Consider the following 11,865-nt stretch of genomic DNA (forward strand, 5'->3'; position numbering starts at 1 on the left):
GAATCAGGTTCATGGACTTTTTAATGTCAGTATCAACAATATTTAAATTATTGTGTCAAATATGGCTTAAACTAAAAAAAAAAAAAAAACAAAAATCATTTACTCCGAATAAAAGTTTTCACTTTAATGTTACTTATTAATCTAGTCTTTATGGAAAAATTATGTAAAAGACTTAAAATCTAAAATAAATATCATTGTTTTCATAATTAAAAAACTATATTATGTCCAATTTTTGTTGGCAAAATTAGACTAGTTTCACATCTTAGATTGAAAAAATAAATAAATAAATAAACAAACCAAAAAACATATAAAGTTGTATACAAATCAAGGGAATCGACCCTCAAAGTTTGAAATTATTTATTATTTTGAGTAATGCATATAAATGGCTCTGTTTATGAATCAAGTCTTGTGAGAAACTCTGTTATCGATCGGATTACAAGGAGTGGGTTCTCTATATGAACAGCATGGCCACAATTAGGAACCTCAACCACTCTACTCTTGCCAAGTGTCACGCACATCCTCTCACCAATCTTCTTAAATTTCTCATCTCTCTCACCAACAATAACCACAACAGGGGATTTCACATGCTTTAGATCTTCCCACAATGACCTATCATCAAAACTCATAATTAATCATATACCAAAACAATAAGTGCATTATTTATTTATTTATGAATATATATATATATATATTGATCAAACATACGGCTGTCTTCCTGTGCTCAAGTCAGAGAGTGTTTTTGCAAGACCTGACACGTCATCATGTTTTGACCGGTCAGCAACTATTTGCTCAAATTGTGGATGGCTTCTTAAGCTGCGTCATGCATAAATTTATAAACTCAAACTAACTATAATTTTTTTTTTATTTTTTTTTAAATATTAAATTACCTTTCCCACATCTCTCCAGAATACCATGTCTCAATGAATAATTCAACACCATATGAAACAAGTGCACATGCTAAAGCATCGTCTTTAACACTTCTAGCCTTTCTTTTTGCCACGTCATCCAATCCAGGGCTTCCAGATATCATCACTACACCTTTTACCATATTGTTGAATTTTAAAGCCATGTATAAAGTGATCCTTGCTCCCATGGAGTATCCGACAAGTGTCACTTTTTTAGGGGTTAGAACACGGAACAGTTTCTGTAGCATGTCTGCAACTACCTTCATTGAAAGCTCAACTCCTTGTGCCACGTCATCAATCTTTGAACAACCATGACCAGGGAGGTCGATTGCGATACATCTAGAACATGCTGACATGGCGTTCATGATGGGAATCCAATCTTCACTACTCCCAAGGAATCCATGAAGAAATACAATAACATTATCCTACATTAAAAAAAAAAAAAAAAAAAAAAAAAAAAAAAAAAACATCATATACTTCTGCTAAAACAAATTAAATTATAAAATTTCTTACATTTTTTTCGTCTCCAACCTCATTCACATTGATGGAAAATGTGATACCCTCAACATCCACCTTTTGTGTATAATTCCGTAGTTTCTCACTCTCAAAACTCCGGAATACCGAATTCCGATTGATTTTGAAGTTGGTCAAAGTTTGACCGGCATCAAAAACAGAAGCTTGACTTTTCGTAAAACACAATGACTCGGTGATGATGACATCATCTTTGAGCCACTTGTATGTTCCAAGGCCATGTGCCACATCAGATACAATTTCCTTATTCATTATTTTGCAAATATCTTTATTTTTCATTTCAAGAAAAAAAGAAAATTGAACATAAGCTGACAAAGATATTCCACTTTCAAATGCAGCACTGACAACAGCTACTTTTCCATGCTGGTGGGCCCACCTTGCAATGAATGCAGCCTTCTCAAATCCACCAACAAAGCTTGGTTTAATTACCTGAAAAGTGGCAATTAAATAAATTACTTAATTAATATGTAACAATTAATCATTAATCATTTACTTACAACAGCAACAATTTTGTCATGTGTGAATCTTGAAAGAGCTTGAAGAGGATTTTCTTGAAGATTGTCAATGGTTTCATCTAGGGCTACAGGTATTCCACTTTCTTCACAAAATTTAATTATATCATCTTCATCATTCACAGGCTCCTGAAATTTGGAAAGTAGATTTTTATATTTTTATTATAAACATTATCATCAACCAAGAATAAAATAATAAATAATAAACACCTCAATATATTGAAGTTCACATTCCTTCACATAAGAACCAAATTGAAGAGCATCATTAAAGGACCATTTTTGATTTGCATCAACACGAAGTTGAATATGGAAACCAATTTTCTTCCTTACTTCTTGTATGACTTCAGCATCTTCAATAGGATGGGCCCTACGTGCCACCTGTCATTTTATTATAGAAAATGGGAAATGGAAATTACTTACTTTCATATGATAGTAGAAACAAAACAAGAACAAATTTTTGCTTACTTTTAGTTTGATTGTAGTGAAACCTTCTTCAACAAGTTTGGATGCAAGATAAGCGACTTCTGAAGGAGTTCCATTAGAGTCAAGAAGGGCACAAATTGTAATATTTGATGACTTTTGAGGACTTTCTTGTTTGGGTGCTGAAGGGTGAAGGATATTTAACATAGTAGAAGAACAACCTTGTACTGAAGCTATAGCATTAAGAATCGCCATTTCCAAACCACATCTAACACTTGGAAGAATAGAATCTGGCTAAATATCATTAAAAAAAAAATTCAAGACTTTTAACAAACTTTGTAAAAAAAAAAATTTACTGGAGGAAAATGGTTGTACATACTGGGATTCCTAAATTGGTCCATATCCATGAAGAGAAAGATCCATTTAGAAGAGGAAGAGATGAATGTAAAGTGGCTCCTTTTATAACATGAGTAAGAAACTGAAGTTGCTCTTGTGCATCTTGAAGAGTTCCCTTGTGGGTCCCAAGTGGTGCCACCTGTCATTGTGAACAATAAATAAATAAAATAATGAAAAACTTTAAATAGAAAAAGATAAAATTTACCTCTCCAATTCCAGTACTTCCATCTTCAAGATACAAAGTTAGCACAAATCCTTCTCGATAATTGTCATTAACAACAGTAGTTGTCAATGGAGCACAGAGTTGAATTCTGTCATAACATGATAATAATTTGTACATTATAAATTTATAATAAATCTTTATAGATGATAGATCCATTTTTTTAGTAAAAAGCTGACCTGTATTGAAAAAACTCCAGTTTATGAACTTTAATTGAATTGAGAACTGATAGCTGTGAAATAATGGATAAAGAATTCCCTGCTGCTTGACATGAAAATTGTCTTAAATTACTATGAAAATTTTTATTGGCATCAATGGAGCTCTCAACTTCTATAACACAATCACTTTCTTCATGTTGAGAATTTAACAGAGCCTTTTGGAGCTCGGATTTTGTGCTGACATGTACATGCTTTACACTTGATGTGAATAATAAATAATCTCAAATTAGCAATCAGAAGTGATGATGAAATATGAATTGATGAATGATGATCATTACCCATGTGCAATACATAAGTTGTGAATTCCAACATCATGAGATGTGTAAAAATATTGATTCAGTATTTTTTCTTCAGCTTTATTTGCAATGGGTAGAAGACTAAAAATCGCACCCCCATGGTTGTTGATCACAATTATTGTCATCTGTTTTCTTGAAATCCTTCAAAAAAAAACAAGAAATTTAGCAAACACATAAATATAAATATAAACAGAATTCAAAAATCTGAGAAATATATAATTTGTACCTTTGTTTCAAAAGTGCTAATCCATTAGTATCATGTAAAAAGGAAACATCTCCAATCACACAAAAAACCTGAATCCAAAATTGTAGAAAACATTAAATATAAAAAAGAAAAAAATAAATAAAAAAAACCAGATACTATACTCACTTTTTTGTTGTGGCCTACAGCAAAACCAATAGCAGTACTGAGTAAACCATCGATACCACTAGCACCTCTGTTTCCAGCCACCTGTATCCAGGAGAATGGAAAACCTGAGGGTAATTTGGTAATTTTACCATAACTACCCTTTCCATGACTACTTCCATACATATCTGCATCGCGTATTGGCATGCTATTTCCTATGAACATTGTAGATCCAAATTCAACAGATTCTGAAGTTACATGAGCAACATAAGGTTCACTCAAATTGTTCTCTGAATGTATTAAAAATGATATCTCCCACTCAACCTACAAAATTTAAAATCCATAAAAGTTATAAAAGTTATAAATTTGCATTTGTATCAGATTTCAAGACTGAAACTAATAACTGTTTACTGTTTACAGTTTACAGTTTACCATCATGTTTACTGAACACAGGAAACTTGTCCATTGGGTGTTGATTTTGGTTGTGCAAGATCTCATCACACAATTGGTAAAATGACGGATATGACCTTGAATCCTATGTGTAATTACATGTGAGGGATCATGTCGATTAGGATGGTTATCCACTAATATATATTGACATGGAGAAGAATCTTGTATCATCTGTGAAACACGTTTGCTTGTTATTCGGCTTCCAATCTGTATTCAAAAAACTATAAATAATAAACCCATCAAAAAGTCAAACAAATTAAGTTGACCTGACCAGTATATTTTCTGTAACTATACCTGAAGAATAACATCTGGATTTATCCGATTTCTGACTTCAGGAGAAAGTAGCAAATGATCCAAATGATCAACAAAAAGAATACTCTCATTGAGTTTCAAAAGAGAATTTTTATATTTTCTCAACCTTAAACCTGATAAAATATCAGCAAAAACTGGCCATTTAAGGTGTTTAGCTAATAATAAAGATGCCCATATATCATCCTCTTTAAAAATCGCACCAATTAGCAGAATCCCATGTTTTGCACCTTCTATTATACCTAACACATCTGCTACATCACCATGTGTGAAAGAATCATGAGGTTGGAAATAGTTTGTAAATGGTTGACTACTTGATACCCAAAACTCTAATCCTTTTAAACAAATTTGACTCCATTCTTTTGGTGTGTTTTCTAGAGGCTCCCTGAAAGGACAATTGATATGTACAGGTCCACAAGGTGATGACGTGGCATGATATACAGCAGAGTCAAAAGTTGTTAAAACAATTCTTGCAGAAATTTCATCAGTGGGTACAGGAAGATTGAAAAATTGCCTCACAAATGACCCAAATATGTTAACCTAGAAAAAAAAAAGTTTAGAAATGAATATTTAGAAACAAAACTAATAAATAATAATCATTAATTATTGATTAACATACTTGATTAATTGCTTGGTTGGCTCCAGTATCCAGAAGCTCAGGGGGGCGATCTGCTGTGAGTAATAGAAGAGGTAAAAAATCTTGGGAAGCTTCCACTACCTGTAAAAGTGTAAATTATCCACCTTTTTATAAAAAATGGAAAAGGGTATAAAATTATGATTTTTTTACAGACTTACAGCAGGTAAAAGATTTGAAACTGCAGTGCCTGATGAGGTTATAACCACAGCTGGTTTTTGAGAGCCTTTTGCATAACCAATAGCATGAAAAGCAAGTGATCTTTCATCAAAGCATGCAATGCAATTTGTCATAGGGTGAGAAGTTGCAGCAACGGCTAGTGGAGTGGAACGTGATCCTGGAGCTATACAAAAATACTAAATAAAAAAAAATTTAAAAAGTTAGATTTTTTAAACAGGAAAAAGGAAATGAAATTTATCATTTATCTTACAGTTAAACCGAGTCGATAGCATTCTTCGATTATAAGTGATGCCCACAATGTATTGATGTTTGAAGATTGTTTTAAAGAATGAGCTATATCTCTGAACTGATCCAACTGTTTTTGAAATTTTATAAAATATAAACAAATGTAGCATGTAATTATGTACAAAAGGTATAAATTATAATTCTACCATACCATGTTATTGCAGACAGCTACAGTAGCTGAAAGTCTTAGGGAGAACTGACACGATGATGATGAAGTGTTTTCCTATGGAGTAAAAAGGGAATTTAAGAAGGATAAATTTATCCACAAGATTAAAAAGTGAAGAGAGAAATATTGAAGTTAAATAATTACCAGGATAAAGAAGATACCAGTTCCATGTGGTTAAGGCAACCTTCCCTCAGCAAAAGAGCATCTGTATATACCTACAAGACGAGTGCTACCATTTATATGATTAAAAAAGTTTATATAACTAGAGTAGTTAAGTTAATTTGTAGTGTAAGTGAATGTTAATGTATGTACCATTTGTGCATGTTTATCCTCCACCATGTTGAACTTTTTTAGAACAGCATTAACGGATTTGTTCAGACATTCATTTGCATTGGGCCTTGTAAGAGCTGGCCTAAAAGAAAATTTTGTAAAATATGACAATTGTGCACATGAAATACATAACAGACACCTATAGCATGAGTGTAGTTATTCAAACTATAGGTCTGTATTCTGTATAAAATATTAAACACTAGAGAGTAGAGAAGATAGCCATAAAATACCTGTTGTGAGATAGTTAACAACATCAAAAGCCTTGTCATATGGATAAAGGGAAGAGTCATTCCATGCTAGTGTGGCGGATAATATGGATAACCCATCAGACTCGACTAATTCTATCTGTAAAATTTTGAAATTCAATTAAAATCATGAATGTCTTAAAATTTAATTTAAAAGTATGGTTATGTGGATTACTTGGGGAATGAACATGTAGGGTGATATATTCTCATACTTTAAAGAATTGTGGCCAAATAAACCATAAGCCTTCAGATGTGCTGAATCAAGGGACTGATATTTTCTGAAAGAAATGCCCTCTGTTGAGGTAGAGGAAAAAGGAGTCTTGATGAAAACTGCAGCACCAATTCCAAAGACTCCATGACTTCTAGTAAATGAGAGAAATTTATTGGTTGGCTTCTCAACCTCTGTAGAAACAAAAAACTGAGGAAATACTCCTAGTGATGGATCTTGACTGCAAAACAAACTCAATGCTCTTGAACCAGGGGATACAGCAATCTGCAAATGGCAAGTCAATATTTTGAACAGATAACGTAAGAAATTTGCTAGAACAAGCATAAGACAAGTGAAATTCTTAAGTATATGTGTCTAATCAAAATTGAATAAATCTGAAAACCTGATATCTGTACATTCCAGCTTTAGCACGAGGTTTCGCCTTCAATTCCTCAACCGAATCTCTAATCTTTTCGAGTCCGGATACTAGCGTCAGTGCTGGAGGCAATGTACGCGTAATGCAGGTAGCCAGGAGTAGTTCGGCCTCCTCCGCCTCCATGAATTTAACTTCGTTTACTTGCATTGAACTTCTCACAATCTATACACACAAAATCATATATTTCTTACAAAATCGGAAAAATTATTAAAGGAAAACAGGAAGCAAACGCTGAATGCACATGGAAATTCATAATTTGGACCTTGAAATTCGGAGCATTTCGGCGCTGACGAAGAAATGTGAAGCGATTGCGGGAGGGTATGGTGATGTTGGTTTTAGAAGGCAGAAAGGTGATAGTATGGAAATGTAGGAAGGAAGGGGGAGAAGAATGTAGCTTGATCTGGAGATTCATAGTGTCACCTTAGAGGATAAGGAAACAGGGTTTTCAGGGCTTAAAGGCGTTTTCCGATAGGATAAAATTAACGAAGTGCAGTTTTAAAAGATTGCACGCCTCGTGTTTAGGTAATTAATAAATATATTTTATGAAATATTTTATACAATCTCTTATAAGTTTTTTTTCTTTTTTTTTTTAAGCACACGTAATATTTTTAAAATAAATAGTATCTAACAATAAAATTAAATAAATTAAATAGGTAATAATTAGACAAAATTGCAAAAATGGTTCCTATGGTATGCATTTTTTTTGGGTTTTAGTCCAAATCATGACTTTTTTGGATTTGGGGTCCTGTTGAGGTAGTTTGCTTGTGATTTTGGTCCTTCGGTAACTGAAAAGACTAAAATACCCTTCTGATAAATTTTTATGTTTTTTTCAATTTAAATTAAAGTTTTATTAATAAAAAATATGGGACCCACCTCTCTCTCTCTCTCTCTCTGACCAAAAAAACCCAGCTACTCCTTCATCTTCTTCCCACAGGTCTGTCATCTTTTCACCATCAACACACCACCTGCAAACTCATATTTGTTACAGTTCATCGAAAACCAATACCCCATTCACATCATCATTCCCATCGTCTACCACCACACTATTAAACTAGACCTGCAAATCAGAGATAAAAGACACACAAGTTCATATTTCTTCAACTGGGTTTACAACATTTTTGTCTCCTTCAAGTGTGAGTTTTTTCAGTTTCGTGTGTGTATTGAACTTAGATCTCAAAACTTCGATTGTGTATAGAGATCTGCTTCGATTTATGTTGTTCCTCGCCCCTTTCTCCTTAAGAACCCTAATTTCTCTAATGGTGGTGGTCTGGTGGTGTTGAGAAAATGGGTTTAGAGCTGCGACAACTTGGTGGTAATAAAACTCTAATATGTTCTTGAGTGAAGATGGAGCCCTAATTGTGTGTATTACCGATGATGAACAACATGGACAGAAGCCCTTACGCAGGTCTGGATTTGTAACTGGAGAATAGGAACAGAGGTGAGTTTGGGTTTGAAATTGGATGAAATGTGTTTGATTTTTGTGGATTTCAATATGGTATTCTCCCTTCACCAGGGAAGAAGAAGCAATGGCCCAACCCTCTATCATCGATGAGCACACAAAAATCAAGAATCTGCAACATGCTTTGATCAATTTTTCTTCCTAGTGCCATTAACAGATTAATTATCGATGGAATCGCATCTCACTGATGGAGAATTGATTTGTTCCACATGGCTACATCTCCGACTCTATGCACCGTCATACCCACCACCGATTTGCATGTAATTCTTCATCATCGTCATCTGGTCCCCGATGCCCCTGGTCCAATGGTGGAGATCAAAGTGTCAGATTAGGCAGAAGAATAAGAAATGGTGGAGAGGAGCGAAACTTAATTGTTGTCGGTGGAGGCTCCATTAAAGGTGGATGCTTGGTCTCGATGGAAATAGTGATGCCGATCTGGTAGGGGGATGAACTTGGATTTGTACCCTTCAAATATCAAGCCTCCAAATCATCATCAAATCTATCAGAAAGAATGAGGCTTCTAGTCTATAGTGTGTGTATGTTTGTTAGATTAGGATAAAGAACGAGAGATGGTTCCAGTTGATGGTGGTCGTTCCAAATGAGAGATAAACTGGAACACTAATCTAGAGAGAGAGAGAGAGAGTTATTTTTTGTATTTATTTATTAACTATAAAATAGATAAAAAAAAAGAAAGAAAAATGAAAAATAAATTTATTAAGGGTATTTTAGTCTTTTCAATTTGGGGAGGGACCTTTTCCACATACAAACTAGCTCAAAATGACCATTAATCCAAAAAAGTCATGGTTTGGACTAAAACCCCCAAAAAATGCATACCACAGGGACCATTTTTGCAGTTTTGTCTAATAAGTATGGCAAATCTTTTAAAAAAATAAAAAGAAAATATTACATATCAAATAAAAAACACAAAAAAAACTATATAATGTAAATATTTTAAAATTATTACAACTTTTTATACTTTTTTAATTAGAAGTTTATAAACTTTTTAATTTTCTAAATACAACGTTCTAAACTAGAGTTTAATGAAAGTATTTTAAATGTTATAAAAATTATTAAATTGTTATACAAAATCTATGAAAAGCTTTAAAAATATTGTAAAATAAAGTTTTAAAATAGTTGTATGAAAGTTATAAAAAAATTATAGGAAAATGTAAATAATAATAAATAAATAAATAAAACTTGTAAGAAATTTGTAAAAAAAAAAAAAAAAAGTTCACATTTAGGCAACTTTCGTTTTTTTTACACATTTAACCATTTAACTTGTTAAATGTGTTATTGGTAATATATGAATACATTTAACAAGTTAAATGGTCAAATGTGTACAAAAAAAATTTACCTAAACGTGAACAAAACGAAAAAGTAATTACCCTCACAAGTCATTTTTCCAATAGACTATTCGTAAGAATTTTATCTACCATCTTTTCCACTTATATGGTGTTGATATGTATATATCTCATCGACCTTTTAGAAATGGTTCGGCCATTTCACGATGGTTCGTCCATTTCACGACGGTTCGGTCGTTTTACCATGGTTCAGTCGTTTTACCATGGTTCGGTTGTTTTGATGGTTCGGTCATCGGTAGTTCTTGACTGCTCCTTCCCAAAGCGAAAAGTACATCGGTCACCTCAACCTTCACATGGTCAACTGTTGAACTTCCTCTCCAAGAAAAAGGTACAGCCGACTATATATATACCTCTCAACCCAAATCCAAAAGTAAGCTCTAAATCTTTCTCTCTCTCTCTCTCTCTCTCTCTCTCTCTCTCTCTCTCTCTCTCTCTCTCTCCATACGATCAGGTTCCTTCCACTCGAAGGACCCGACCCACCATTTCATATCGATACTAACTTTATCGTCGGAGGCCGCTCCCGGGACGCAAGTGCGTGAACGACTCTAACGATCTCGTTTATGAATGTAACAAGTATCAAATCGAGGCTTGCTAGCGGTATCGAAACACACAATAGAAGCTACAACTCGAACAGCCCCGTGACGAAGAACTAGGTTACATCAAGTGGCGCCATCTGTGGGACCCCGAGCAAAATAATTACAACCTCATGTGGTCTTACCCATTCTTTCCTTAATCTCAACACACCTGTTGATGTTGATATTTGGCTACCGAAAGCTTCGACATCACGAAAAGCTTCAAAATGTCATGTTTCTTTGAAATCACATTATATATATATATATATATATATATATATATATATATGTATGTATATATATATATATATATGACATGTATTTAGTAGTACTCACCTCAACCACATATGTTGTTGCTCCACTTTGCTTTTTATGTTTAAAGAGACTTTAATGTACCACATAATCATATGTTAAATGAGAATTATAACGTGTCTAAACGTCCCTACATTACCCTACATCTTACATTATGCCTATACTACTTAATTAGCATCAATACAGAAGATTTGGTAAGATTTTACCCAAGATTTTGTCTAAGACGCCTATCGAAGACGTCATGGGCAATTTAGAATGGCTTAGTATCCTACATGGCGTTTTAGATGTCCCCTAGGACGTCAATGTGCATGATTTAAACTTATAACATCATATTTTGTCCCTCTTTGATCCTAACCATTACCAATGATTCATAATGACTTAAAACCATCTAATAACATCATTTCATCTCTTCCAAGTCATATCTTACCTATATATCAATGATTAATTCATTTGGACATCATAAAAGCTAAATGGAAGCTTATGTAGACATCCAACATTTTTATTACTCAATAAGATCTTAATGGCTTCCAAGTACATTACTAAACATTCATTTCCCTCGATAAACTTCATTAAACTTTTAATAAACTCTTAACAACCTCTTAGATCTCTTGTTAAATGCTATATTGCACGATTCCATTGGGTTCATGTGTTGGAATTGCTGATTTCTTGAGTATATGAACTCCAAATCCCATTTAACTTCTAAAACCATTTAAAAAAACCAGTCATCAATAATCAACATAAAATTATCTAGTGTTTACCTTCATGATAGATTTCATTCCCTTGACAAACCAACCATGAAGTTATGTAACACTCGTGTCCCAGAATGGATCAGTTGGTGATATAAGGGAGTCAAAGGCATGGTTTTTGAGGAAAAACATATGTCACGACGTGACACATGGAGTGTCACGATGTGGCATGCCAAATGAAGATCGCGTGTTTTTATTGGGCACTACGACGTGACATGAAGGGTGTCACGACGTGGTGAACGTTGCAGCCCAAGCCCATGATTTTTAGGGTTTTCTTTATAGTTACGAACCTTAACTTCAAGTTAGGGCATCCTTTTCAGCTTCCAAC

At 33.7% G+C, this 11,865-nt stretch overlaps 1 protein-coding gene across 3 annotated transcripts; it reads right to left on the minus strand.

Annotated features, from left to right (window-relative positions):
• Positions 1-262: 262 nt before the first annotated feature.
• Positions 263-7,549, minus strand: PHYLLO (2-oxoglutarate decarboxylase/hydro-lyase/magnesium ion-binding protein). 3 transcript variants are annotated; one of them, XM_079041199.1, is made up of 25 exons: positions 7,350-7,549; positions 7,055-7,249; positions 6,619-6,936; positions 6,429-6,543; positions 6,181-6,275; positions 6,030-6,083; positions 5,854-5,925; positions 5,668-5,772; positions 5,399-5,593; positions 5,223-5,321; positions 4,589-5,143; positions 4,277-4,501; positions 3,869-4,168; positions 3,725-3,792; positions 3,481-3,639; positions 3,164-3,400; positions 2,970-3,075; positions 2,748-2,903; positions 2,414-2,662; positions 2,159-2,326; positions 1,934-2,077; positions 1,419-1,865; positions 888-1,330; positions 706-813; positions 263-609 (listed from the first exon to the last, which is right to left on the minus strand). In XM_079041199.1, exons 1-25 carry the CDS (start codon positions 7,497-7,499, stop codon positions 393-395), a joined length of 4,980 nt encoding a protein of 1,659 aa, XP_078897325.1. In that variant the 5' UTR covers positions 7,500-7,549; the 3' UTR covers positions 263-392. The 3 variants fall into 3 exon arrangements, with proteins under 3 accessions (XP_078897325.1, XP_078897326.1, XP_078897327.1); XM_079041200.1 differs by lacking the exons at positions 6,619-6,936; positions 7,055-7,249; positions 7,350-7,549 and having other exon boundaries at positions 6,181-6,280; XM_079041201.1 differs by lacking the exons at positions 6,181-6,275; positions 6,429-6,543; positions 6,619-6,936; positions 7,055-7,249; positions 7,350-7,549 and having other exon boundaries at positions 6,013-6,077.
• Positions 7,550-11,865: the final 4,316 nt, after the last annotated feature.

The sequence above is a fragment of the Lactuca virosa genome, chromosome 4 (genome assembly GCF_052849685.1).
Source record: "Lactuca virosa cultivar CGN04683 chromosome 4, Lactuca_virosa_CGN04683_v6, whole genome shotgun sequence".
Classification (NCBI taxonomy): domain Eukaryota; kingdom Viridiplantae; phylum Streptophyta; class Magnoliopsida; order Asterales; family Asteraceae; genus Lactuca; species Lactuca virosa.